The sequence below is a fragment of the Cyprinodon variegatus genome, unplaced genomic scaffold (assembly GCF_000732505.1).
Source record: "Cyprinodon variegatus isolate N-32 unplaced genomic scaffold, C_variegatus-1.0 Scaffold63, whole genome shotgun sequence".
NCBI lineage: Eukaryota > Metazoa > Chordata > Actinopteri > Cyprinodontiformes > Cyprinodontidae > Cyprinodon > Cyprinodon variegatus.
The window spans coordinates 1631831-1644966 of record NW_015150516.1 but is presented as its reverse complement, the minus strand read 5'-3'; the positions used below and the strand labels follow the sequence as shown (position 1 = coordinate 1644966).

General features: G+C 39.6%; 1 protein-coding gene across 1 annotated transcript in view; it reads right to left on the bottom strand.

Moving 5' to 3' along the window:
- Positions 1-2565: 2565 nt before the first annotated feature.
- LOC107082811 overlaps positions 2566-13136 on the bottom strand; it is a 23119-nt gene continuing 12548 nt past the window's right edge. The window contains exons 8-25 of the mRNA XM_015371679.1: positions 12873-12997; positions 12693-12797; positions 12465-12613; positions 9766-9914; positions 9038-9213; positions 8101-8169; positions 7825-8031; positions 7602-7754; positions 7320-7517; positions 7112-7229; positions 6940-7001; positions 6742-6851; positions 5225-5326; positions 5079-5139; positions 4091-4162; positions 3904-4008; positions 3506-3722; positions 2566-2840 (exon numbers count right to left, since the gene is read on the bottom strand). Coding sequence (XP_015227165.1) covers positions 2755-2840; positions 3506-3722; positions 3904-4008; positions 4091-4162; positions 5079-5139; positions 5225-5326; positions 6742-6851; positions 6940-7001; positions 7112-7229; positions 7320-7517; positions 7602-7754; positions 7825-8031; positions 8101-8169; positions 9038-9213; positions 9766-9914; positions 12465-12613; positions 12693-12797; positions 12873-12997 — 2264 coding nt within the window. The 3' untranslated portion in view covers positions 2566-2754. The remainder of the gene's footprint in view (positions 2841-3505; positions 3723-3903; positions 4009-4090; positions 4163-5078; positions 5140-5224; positions 5327-6741; positions 6852-6939; positions 7002-7111; positions 7230-7319; positions 7518-7601; positions 7755-7824; positions 8032-8100; positions 8170-9037; positions 9214-9765; positions 9915-12464; positions 12614-12692; positions 12798-12872; positions 12998-13136) is intronic.

The following is a 13136-nucleotide window of genomic DNA, read 5'->3' as shown; positions in this document are numbered from 1 at the left end:
TAGAAGTTCAAGGGCTCTAAAACCATTTCAAATCTATTTTTCCATTTCTCAGCTGCCCTTTTTCCTGGCTTACTACTCCTCAGCCAGGAGGCTCTCATGCTACAGTCGCTATGCTTAAGGAGATGTGAAGGTTGAGCTGAGTGGAGACCAATGCGCCGAAGTGATGCCTCTCCAGCAGAAAGGGAAGGAGACCAAAATAAAACAGACAATCATGCTAAAAGAAACTATTGAGCTCATTTAATTTATCATGCGATACATTGTTATTGTGCGATTAATTGATGTACTCCTTGCTGCCGAAGGCCTAATTGTTGAATGTAAAAGCATGAACAGTAACTCTATAGGAAATGATCAGGGTCAGAGGGGGTGGAACAGATATTAATGGGAAGATATTAAGTTTTAACAACTGATTAGAGGAAGGACTGGGAACATTTACACATGGAGCCTTCTTATTTACCTACCAAAGGTCCCAAAAACACAGAGGCAGTATTTACATAATGGATCTTCCTTTTAATTTGGAGTTTATCGCCACCTAGTGGACTGTAATTTTAGGAGTTTCTGCTTTACTCCACAAGGTTCGTACAAAAATAAAACAAAATTTTTGCATTATTCTAAGTATTTACAGCTAAAGTAATCACCACATGAAGAATCTAGAGTCAGAAGATTAAAGTAGTTCAATCTAATCAGAATCAGATTAATTTGGTTTCTCTGAGTGAGAATCTGTTGCGAGGCGTCCCACCGACGATCCAAGGAAAAGCATGTAGCTTGTGAGTCAGAGGGGAGATCGGTGGTCATTATGTGGCAAACTGATCGCAATCTGAAACACAGCATGTGATTTAACACATAGCTGTAATCTGATTGGATTTTTGCTATACTTAAAAAAAAAAAAATCTGAGTAATCAAACTGCTTGCAAAAATAACAAATAGGTCAAATGATTCCCTAAATTAGTAAGTAAATATCCAGCAACCTTTTAGAGAAAGATTCATTATTATTCAACTGCAATAGCCTGTTTTTAAATTCAAATCAATTGCTGAAAATGTGACTCTATTAATCATTCTAACTTTATTTATTTCTATTCTTCTATTTAGCATCATGCAGCCTTTATAACACAAGTTTACACAGAAATGACACAAAAACTTATTTCAGTTTTGTCAACACAAAAAGGTTTGCATTAGAACTCAATGGTCGTGCAAACTTCATGTCTTCACTGTCCCTAGATGTTCTATCTGCTGTCTAAGTGTCAAGCTCCCACATCAATAGAGATTAATTACGCTTCTGTTTTATATTTTCACCTAAAATTAATCATTTTATGAGTAAAAATATTCAAAAAAAATTGAAATAAATAAAAAAATAACATAGTTACAACCTCAGTTAAGCAGTAGTTGTAATTTCTTTAACTCACTGGTCCTGTTATCATCTGATTGATAAAAATAAAAAACCATAAAAAATTAAGGATTCTTGGTATTATTATTATTATTGAAAAAATCTTAGTGATTTGACTTCATATCATAACTGAATTTGGGTGAAGCAATCGCTAATTTTGCAGGATCAAGTGGAGCTCCCCCTACAGGACCTTTAGAAAACAGCACTGTTGGAAACATAGCCTGCCCTTCATGTGACCAGGAAGCACCTCAGAGCTATAACGCACTGTCACGCTTAAAAGATGATAAACTAATGGAGAAATCTGTCCCTCTAAAGCCTCAACAGTACTAATAACAGAGGTTAGCACATCTGGTCCTACAACAACAACACCAGCAGGTCTGCATCGATTGGCATCCTTGTTTTAGTTTGAAGTCTCTTCGAAAAGTAAAAGGTTTGCTCATTTCTCTCTTGAGCGAGACCTGATCTGATTCAAGTTTTCTCTTCCGTTTCTCTTCAAACAAGGTAACCGGTAACCTGGCACGACAGATTGGTTATGTGTAGCACTCTGCGTATAATCTTTGACTGCTTCCATTTAATCAATTCAGGGAAAGGAGGGACATTCAGTGATGCCTATAACATCACAGGGAGTTAGAAAAGGATATATTAAGATAAAATCTTCCATTAAAAATATTTCCCCACTTATTTTTCCATGTCTTTGTAAAGAAACTCCTAAAGTCGATTGTGTTTGGTGGTGGTTCAGGTATTGCTCGCAGCCTGCAGTAAAGATTCACCCAGATATTTATGCTGAAGTTGTTACAGGTAACCAGGAAAACCCGGAGTGGAGTTTTCACCAAAAACTTTAAATCTAGGTAAGTAAATTTTTCTTAAAATATGTCCATTATTTCTTGGATTGAGGAGGTAAGTGAGACACTTAGCCAACGAAAAAAGACAATTTACATTTAAAATAGGAAAAAACAATTATAGTCTCTTATTCCGAAAGAATAATATCTAACTCTCTACTCTAGGGTCTCTAGGGTAAAAATACTCATTCCATCGGCAGATCATCTTATTTACGTACCGGTACTCAAATTAATGGTAAATACACTTATTTTAAGAAATGTTTACTTATTTCTGGGCCCTTTTTGCCGTTTAAGCATTCCCCTATAGATTCTGAAAGCCATAGAAACAGTGCTGTGTGACTAAATATGTAAAATAAATGTGGGGGGTTCAAACAAATATATTGAAAAGTAAAAAAAATGTCCCTTTATCTGGAGATTAAAGTGAAGCCTTTAAAAGTAACAATACTGGCCAGAAATAAACTTCATCTGAATGGATTTTAGCTTTTCTGTCTGAACCATGGAAGAATCTAGTGAAGCCCTCACAGGTTTCCTGTTTCAGTTATGATTGTAGATTCCTCCGTTTCTGGTGCTACCGATGAGGGGAGACGATAGCGGATGATGGCCTGGCCTGATGGGCTTCGCTGAAACCAGAGAGAAGAAAATGTTCAGTGACTCATATGCTTTTGTTTTGGATCTAAAAATATATATATATTACTAACAAAAATATGAAACCTTTTCAAATTCAAGTTAAGAACATCTTTGGTTTGCATAAAATATGCAACTTTAAATTGCAAAATAATACTTTTGAAACAATCACACACAAGTTGTAAAAACAATGATCAATAAACTTGGCCTCTTATCTGTTAAACTTTGATACAAAAGCAATTAAACAATAAAAGACCTTAACTTCAACAAAACATTATTCTGGTCTTTCATTAAGTAGAAGAGTTTTATTTTGAGGAATTGAAAAAAAAACTGTTAAAATAAACTTTATGAACCAAAGGTGAATCTTTGTTTTAAACTGGATATAGCATCTTTTTACAGGCGGAAATTCAAGATTTTGATCTTAAAGGTTTCATTACCTCCAAAGCATTTCGTTAGAGAAAACTTAATCCTTAAAGCTTCAACAACAATTAACTTATGTGTTTTCCACTCTTGCTTCTACTGTTATGGAGAAGCATTTAGTCTCAATCAAATCAAAATTGGTTAATACAGAAATGTCTGAAATCCTGAATACAAGAAGAACAGAATCTTTTATTTTCTCTCTCAGCTTTCCTTGCTGAGATAAAGGAAGGGCAGGACTCACCAATCTGTGCAGAATAACCCCTCCTGGCCATGTTCTTTGCTCGGACTGCCTCCTTAATGCGGTCCACCTCTTTCTGGTAGCGTTTGCGGTCCCTAATGGCGTTCTCCTTGGCCTCCTTCAGGGCGTTTTCCAGAGCTTTGACTCGCTCAGCCGTGGCACGCAGACGTTTCTCCAGTTTGGGGAGCTCACAGCGTAGGTCTGCGTTGTCTCGTACCAACTGGGGAGGCACACCAGAAACGAGAGATGTCACAGTCTGCCACACCACATTGTTGGGACTCTAATCTTAGATAAATCATCCTTGGGAACATTCACATGCTATCCCTGCAATAGTGTTTGGGGGCTCGTCCGGGAGTTTAACACTCACCAGATTAAAGGAATAATTAATGCGTTAAGTTTACCTGCTTGTGGACTTTGGTGAGCTGGTCTAAATTGTTTTCCAGGAAGGAGATTTTCTGCTTCTGAGCGATGTTACCGAGACCCTCCTCACAGTCGATCTCAGCGCTCTTCACAATGAGCAACAGGTCAGAGCATCAGCACAAAATTTCACATTTATGCAGCTGGTTTAAGGGTTTATGACAAATTTACCTTTTTAACTCGTGCTGTGAGATCCTGAACGAAGAGTTTGCGCAAATTGTGCAGAGCCTGCAGCTCTTTGGCCTGAAGACACATAATAAAGAGTAGATAAAAATAAAAAAATTAAAATCTATAGGACTGGTGTTAAACACAATTTATTTTACAAAAGTGACCAGAAAATACACATATTCAACAATAAGTAACAATGCCAGAAAAACAATGAAAAAAAAACATGTTTAACAAACTTGATATTTTATTACAAAAGCTTCATGTCTGAGTTTTACAGCATTTATTAAAATCATTTAAAATAATTGAATCCAGTCAGGATGAGATCAACCCAACGTTCATAGTTAGGATATCCTGACCATTAAATAAATGGATTTTGATTTATAAATGATATATAGACTGAAATAAGAGCAACTAACTTTTCTTTGCAACAGTTACAATCATTTTTAGTTTTTTTTATTTAATCAAATACTTTTTTGCCTCATTTTGTTTCTTCACTGCAGAAAATTTAAATCTAAAAAAGTAATTTCTTCTTAAAATAGGGGATTTTTTTTCTTGAATTGAGGAGGTGAGACACTTTATATTTAAAATAAGAAAAAAAGACAAATGCCTTGTCTTATTTCAAGTGATTGTTTTCTAATCATCTAATATTAAGAGTAAATATACTCTTTTCATTAGCAAATCATCCCATTTAACTACTCAAATTAAGGGTAAATATACTTAATTTAAGAATTTTTGTAATATTTTTAGATTTTTCATTTTTTGCAGTGTTGAAGCTCTGTCCTGTTTTCTCGGTTTCCTTATTTCACTCTTTGTGTCTGTTACTTTTCTTTTGTCCATTGGATCCTTCCTTCTCATCCGTTCCTCTGCTTTTTCTAAAATCCTTCTTTCCTTGTGTCTTTCCTTCACTCCAACTTTATTCGTTTTTCCAGGCATATGGACAATCCACCCACTTCAGAGATATCAGCTATTAATCCTACAGCATGTCACCCACCACAGTCTCCTCGAGCCCCTTCAGGTCCTCTCTGGCTTGTTCCCTGTGTTCATTCAGCAGCCTGCAGAAGAGAAAAGAACAAACCAACATGAATGAAGCTTTAGGACATTAAACACTATTACCTGATGGTGTTCACTGGTTCCTACATGAGCTTCTGTAACTTCAAATCCTTCTCCTGTTCCTCATTCTTCAGCTTTTCATAATCCGACATCAGTCTCTCCTGCTCCAGCAGCAGACCCTGGTTCAGACTAGAAGAAAAACATGTTATAATTAAAATAAGTCCATCTAGACAGTAAATTATTCTGTTTAAACCATCTTTATGGCCACATGTGTGGTAACTGGAGGTTTGAAGCTTGAATACATGTCCCTAATAATTAGGATAGGCGCGATATCTTAAGCAGAGAACTCTGAACCTGTCGTCTACCGTAATATAACCATCAGAGGTTTTTAACAGGACAGAAGGCCTCCATTCATTCATTCATACCGGTAATCTGGACTTAGTAGACCAGATGTTCCTTGTCTGTTTAAAATGAGTGCAGTCCTCTGGTTCAAAAGCAATATAAAGCATTTTCAGTCTAACAGAAATTGCTATGAAACAGGATTCCTTAAAAAAACATGGATCCATTTAGGGTTTGATTTAATGATGTCGACCAACAATTTGACTTTTCTGATGCCTCAGAGAAGGCTACTAGAAGAACAGAAAGATGCTTACTTCCAGAACGAGGGTTTATTAGCAGATTAGAGTTTATTGGTCAGTAAGAGTGAAGTCCAGCCCATTCTGTAGTTTACATTCAGGAAGTAGATTAATTCAGATTAATTGTTAATTAATTGTTTGCCTCGCTCATACACCCTTACTTTCCAAAATAACATTTGCATTTTTTCCACTCTGTGAGACTCACCACCGGTAAATGAAAATGTGGACGAGTGTTGTAATAATTATGTATAAGATACTTAAAGTTTGTTCTTATGATGTATAATGTGTGACATATTACTGTTCCAGAGAGGTGTTGCACAAGCAGCATAGGTCAACTCTCAGGAAGTATTGCTCAAGCTTAACGAAACCAGGAGGTTTTCGGACCATTTGACCGAAAGACATTTAAATGAAAATTGCCTTTTCACTGAGGCTGCAAATTGAGTTGTATTTCTTGTTTCCTATTCCTTTAGCGCAACCTCAGCTTGTGTAACTAGGGAACCCCCCTGTGGCTTTAATAAATAGCGAGGAGAAAGCTGAAGACTGGCAGAGTGGGGTGGAGATGTACCTGCACGGTCTCTTCCTACTCTCCTCTCCTCGCGAGTAAAAAGAATTCTGACTCTGTGCCTTTCTTTCCTTGTTTTACAGTGTTTTAGGTGTTAGACCTGACAAAGAGACTTGCATAAAGATATCACCAGAATGATCGACAATTAGGAGGACAATTTACTTTGATGATCCACCTGGAAAAAGAACATCCTCTAGAATACCTTTAGGTTTTATTAACTTTATTTTCAGCTAATAGACTAAATCCAGTGCTGTTCTATTACTTTCCAAATACTGAAATTTTGTTTGGTCCATTTAAAAATGACTATTTTAATCTATTTCATTGTATTTAGAATGCAGGGTTAGGGTGAACGAGGGTTTAATAGCAGATTAGAGTTTATTGGTCAGTAAGAGTGAAGATTTCCTCACTCTGTCAGCTCATCTAGCATCTTCTGCTTGTCTTCGATCTCGTCCCTCAGGCGACTGAGCTGCTTCTGATGAGCCTCCCTGTTGGTCTCCAGCTGCTCCTCCATCGTTTTCTACAGCAGGATGTAAAATAAACACATCAGAGACACAAAAGCCCCACAAACCCTCTGGATCTCAGCTTCACGAAGCCGTTTGACTCACCTTCAGCACCTCTTCTCCATCCAGCCTGTGGAGGTCCTCCTTCAGCGCCTCATGATGTTTTTCTGAAGAGAAATAATCAATGTAAACTTTAAACGGCGGTCAGGCTGACAGAGAGCTTTGCAGCTCTGCATTAGGTTTTCTAATCAGACTCTGCTTGCTGTGATGCACCGACCCTGAGCCTGCAGTTTTGCGAGCTCCTCGGTCAAAGCGTCTTGATTCTCCTCCAGTTGCCTCTTCTTCTGCTCCATGTTCTGCATGTAGTCGGTCAGAGACCTGATCTTTGCTTGGTGCTGCAGGGACAGGGAAAGGACAGAATAGAAGGAATGTTCACCTGGAGGGAGGATTGAAGAGTTTAGCAGAGTGCTGTGGGTCGTTTCCACCTGTGAGATGAGCAGCTGACAGGACGCCAGCTCCTTCTCGTTGGCCTGGATCTTGCGGTGGGCGTCGGCCTGGCTGCTCTCCAGCTGCTTACTGCGGTTCACCAGAGACTTGACCTCAGACTTCATCTTGCTGAGATAGAGCCGAGCGACGGTGAACTCCTCTTCCACTGACGAGCCGTTCCCCTTGGCCTCTGCAGACTGAGTGACGGGGCAAACTGGTCAGACTGGTAAATCTATTCAACTGTTAGCCTGATTTATAAAGCTGTACGGCATTCTCCTTACAGAGGTCGCCTTTATGTCGCCGGTGCCGATGATGGCGCCGATGTCGCTGAGGTCTCGCAGCAGCAGGTTGAGGACCTCCGCAGCTCTCTTCCTCTGCAGACCATTCAGCTCCTCCAGATGAATCAGCTCCCGTTGGACCACCGACAGCAGACTCTGTGGACACAACCGGATAAAAGCATCTGTCTGCTTAATGCCCCGCACACATCTGGGGCAATAAACTCACGGTTTTCTGCTGCAGCTCCTCTGTTAGCTGCTGGTTGAGCTGCTCCCGTTCCTCCACCTCCTGGCTCTTCTGGTCATAGTTGACGGCCAGCTCCTCCAGGGCCTGCAGCACCTCCTTCACCTCCTCCTTTGCCAGCTCATTCTCCGTCTGAAGCCGACACAGCTCCTCCTGGATCTTGTCGTAATCCCGTCTCGTAGACGCCAACAGCTGTAAGAGAAAAACAGAATGAGCGGTTGCAAACTTTACCTCGTCAGTAGAAGAAAACATCAAAACGACCTCCTCTTGCTCCAACATCTGCTCTTTAAGTTTCTCGGCCAGCTGACTGTGTTGGTTGATTTCATCATCCTGCAAAAACAGAAGAAAAATTTAAAAATGATCATATACTTTAACTGGTTAGAAATTTTCATGCTTATATACTTTATCATTACATTTTAATGGGTTTATTCTGTAGAACTAACTCTATAATGAGTGTATCCATTTGCATAGATTTAATTCTATTAAAATGAAATCAGACCGATTCTGGATTTATAATTCTAACTTATTTTTAAGTGATTGTTCCATCAAATAAACTTTTATTTAACCGGTTTAATCCAGATTAATTCAGTTAAGGCTGAAAAACGAACTTCTATCTGATGTAAATAAAGGTATAGTGGAGGATTTTCGTACATTTTTGAGTAGATCCGCCCCCTCTCCACTTAAAAAAAAAAAGGCTTGTGCACAACTCTGCTCCTAAGAGGGAACGCCTATTAAACGCGTGAGAGCATGCATGAGCCCATTTCTCCTCATGCAAGCTGCTGTTTGCATCGCTCATACAAGCTTACTTTCCAAAAGAAGATTTGCAATTTTTCCACAATAAGTGAAAATATTGGACGAGCACGTAGGATGGCCTTACGTAAACATATCACCAGATTGATTGACAATTAGGAGGACCACTTATTTAGATGATCCACCCGGAAAAAGAACATCCTCTACTATACCTTTAAGTTTTGTTAACTTTATTTTTAAATCCAGTGCTGTTCTATTACTTTCTAATTACTGGTGTTTAGTTTCGTCCATTTAGGTTTGATTCTTTTCTGTTTAAAAGTAGATTTCAATTAGTTTAGATCTCATTAAATTGTTTAAGTTGTTAAAGTTAAGTTTAGATAAAACAAAAATAATAATTTTAATCTATTTTATTGTATTTAGAATGAATCCTCCTCCTCCTCTTCTTCACCTTGTCATCGAGCTGCTTGTAGAGGTTCCTGATATCCTCGTCGTATGTTTTCCTCTCTTCGCCAGAGACTCCTCCCCCACCTGGCGGCAGGTTGTCGATGATGGGAGTGTTGTCGTATTGCTCGATGTTCTTCTGATCTTTAGAGCTCAGCCGCTCCTCCTCAGGGACGTTCTCCCCTGTAAATAAACACCTCTGTTACTATGTGAGACATTAAAGAAAATAAAAGCCTGATTTTTCTTAATTAGGTTACAGCAAAGTCTTTCTAAAGAAAAAAAAAACAGGAAATGGATTTTTAAAAAAAAGTCAAAGTTATTTAACTAGATGATCAATAGAGTATGAAATAAATCAAAAGGCTTTAAGATGATAGTGACAAAAAAATTTAAAGGCAATGTAAAGTCTTAATGTAAATAGAAATACCAATTAATTTCTTTGTGAGAGCTGCTTTCAGATATTTTGAGGATAAAATGTGGAGATTTTAGAACACATTAGCTATAGAGGAGGAAGAGGGGGAGTGTTAAAAGGTCCTGCAGCGGGTCTCAAGCAGCAGGAGCGGTGCATCTAGATGCATATGAACATCTGAGGCACGAGACGTGCTTCACAAGCAGCAGATGCTGAAGTTGTGTGTTCAAGCTTCAAAACTGAAGCAGCAGGTGCTTTTTTGCTTCCCGAGCGCGTCTGGTATGAACGTAGCATTAGGATGAAAACTCAGCAGAGCCGTTTTCTCTCACCGTTCCTCCAGCGGTTCAGCTCTGCCTCCAGCCTCTGGACGACGTTCTTCAGGCTCTTGTTCTTCTCCTTCTCCTTCTCATACTTCTTCTTCCACTCCTCAGCCGTCAGCTCCAGGTTCACAGACACCGTGTTCTTGATGGTCTTCGCTCTGAATCGCAAACATTATCAAGCGTGTCAGAAACACACACTTCAAACATAAACACTCCACCAAAAATGAGAAACGTATAGCCCAGAAAATATTGTTCTTGTGGAATTTGGAGTAAAATAGCCTCTGCTGATCTCCCATCATCATCTCCTCTTGTCATCAATGCTGATCCATGTCAGATTTTATGCGTCATGAGCAGAGAAATACCTCAAAGGATTAAAGTGTGTTGGTTTAAATTCCCAGGAAAGACAGTAAAAGGGTAAAAAAAGGGAAACTCGACATACGGGACATAAAAATAGGAATAAACAAAGTCACACAGCAGGAAGCTCTGAAGACCATCTGCTTGCTGGTTTGCAGAACTGACGTCAGTCTCTGTTTACTCACCCAGACAGGTTTAAAGTGACCAAGAAAATATCTCAAAAAGTCAACATACCTTTCCCATTTTTTAAAATATCTTATTATGTATTTTCATGGAAAACAACTGAAGATATGATCCTTATCCTTTGATACGGGAAGCAGTCAGTATACAGCATGCATATGGGGCAAGATAACTGTCAAAAATCTTTAAGGTGTCTGAAGTTATAAATACAGGTCACTAAACCTTATTACCGTAATTTTCGGACTATAAGCCGCGACTTTTTCCCCATTTTTCGACCTTGTGGCTTAATAACAATGTGGCTTATGTATGGACTTTTACAGCTAACGGCCACTAGGGTAATACGGTACCTAAATCTATGGATTTTACCATCCACCATGTTGACGTCACATTTACTTCAACACACAAGACGCCGCCCATGCAGGAATGTGGACATCCTCCGGAAGCAGACTCTGAGAAAGACGGACATTGCGAACGCAAGACAGTTTGTGTGACACCCTCATTATGGAAAACAAACGTTTAAATGCATATGAAGCAGCTTTTAAGTTAAAGGCAGTCAATTTGGCAGTAAACGAAGGAAATAGAACCGCTGCACGTAACCTTGGAATCAACGAGTCAATGGTGAGACGTTGGAGACGCCTTCATGAAGAATTGTCTCAATTCAGTTGTGTTGAAACGTTAATAATTAGGAGCTTCCCAAAACAGTTGCCTCTTTCCCGACAATCCTCTCTGTGTACGAACCATATGGTAATTAAACATAAAAAACCTGCGGCTTATAGTCCGGTTTCGGCTTGTATATGTACAAATCATGCAATTTAGCTTCTGCGGCTTATATTCAGGTGCGGCTAATAGTCCGAAAATTACGGTAAATGTAAGATTTATATGTTTTCCCTTCTTAGCGGCTCATATTTACATGCGACATCAGATTAATTCAAGTCTCGATTTTTTTGAATACAAGTTAGGAGTATAAATCTACTGTGAGAAAGCTTTTCACTTCTTAGCAGTTGGTCGGGGTAATGCTCCTTTACGCTGTGTGCATGGGGTTTATTAATGAGAACAAGATAAAGAAAACAAAAACAGAACGATGGAGTGAAAGATTATTCTGCGCATGCCGTAAAAATATCCCGGCAAAGTAAAAAGGTTCAATCGACGGTTCTGTTTTTCTTTTTGATTCCTTTAATAACAGCTGGTAACAACCCTCAGGTGCATTACTGCCATCAACTGGTTAGGAGTCAAACAGCTTCATCAGGGGTTTTAGATTTATACTCATAAAATCACTAGGAATCCCATTCAACAGCAGCCTATGGCCCGGTCGTCTATTTGCGGTTTGCTGCAGCAGCTGGAAGGCGTTTTTAATGTACGTAATCCAAACTGCAGGCACCAGGAAAATAAAAGCGAACATGTTTTACCAGCAGATTTCAGCATTTTGAGTTAATTTAGGCATCAATAAACTGTTTCAGAGGAGTTATCATAGCGCTCTGTACCATCAGTAGTGCTCCTGCTGCTCTAGACGTGCTGCAGCATGCGTGTTCGTGTGTTTTGAAGCCATGTTTTTGTCAGGTGGTCTCAAGGGAGAGGCATGGTTGTGAATGTTCAAAAATATAGCTTCCTGGAACCGTTTTTCCAAGATCTGCTACAGCATCTTTAAGTCATGTGACTCCTTTGTGTTACCAGGACTCAGGTGTAAATGAAGATCAGGTGTGTTCAGGTTATTACCACAAACATGATGGCAAATAACTCTCTTAGGATCTGAAAATTGAATTCCTGCTCATCATAAAGAAGGTTTCCCAAAATCTAGAAAATACAGCAGCAGGATGACACAGAAGAAAGCCTTTAAACGAAAACAAGCAGACTGAGGACATGGAACCATGTCCTGTGCTCTGATGAGACCAAGATGGCAGTCAAGCATGGTGTTGGGAGTATCATGATGTGGGGCATGGAATCTGTCAGCTGTGTGGAGCTGTAGTTCTTTGAGGGAACCATAAGGGCCATTATGTATGTGAAAGACTAAAGCAGAGCGTCTCCAAGACAACCGCTGCCTTGCTAAAAGAAACTGAGGGTGAAGGTGCTGAAGTGGCCTGACTGTACTGATCTGTTGGGACCTTAAAGCCAAAGGTGGAGGATCAGAGAGTCTCTTATATCCACCAGCTCTAGGGATCTCCATGGCGGAGGCGTACCTCTGTCCAAACATAAGTGTGGACTTGGTCTCTGCCTCGTTGTAGATGGACGGCGAGCAGCAGATGATGATGGTGGTGCGACAGTTTCCTCCCAAGGAGTCCTGCAGGATCCGGGTCATCTTGCTGTCTCTGTAGGGCACGTGGGTTTTCTGAGGATGTCAACAAAAAAAGATTTGATCTAACATCTTACAGAGATACTGTGATTCCCTATAGAAACTGAAGACTCACGGTCCCTTCAGCCAGAGCAGAGATGACGTTCCCCAGTGCAGACAGAGATTTGTTGATGTTTTTGGCCTCGTCCAACACCGCCCCCTCAGCTCCAGTCTTGCTGACCTGTTCAAACAGCCAATCTCACAGATTATAGGAATCACACAGCACAGCAGATCACCTCGTTAATCTCAGGCCGACCTTCTCGCTGCCAGCAAGATCGACCAGGTACAGCTTCCCTGACAGTTTCTTCTCTGTTTCAACGTTTTCCTGCTTGATGTTGATCAAGAAGATGCTGTGGCTGCGGGAACTGTGTTCATTCATGTCTGGAACCAAGAACAGGAAATAACCATTAGGTCATGATGGTTATCCAAACAATCATAAATATCCTGCTTGACCGAGATTAGTTCACCAGGGTTAATTAGAATATATATATATATATATATATATATATATATATATATA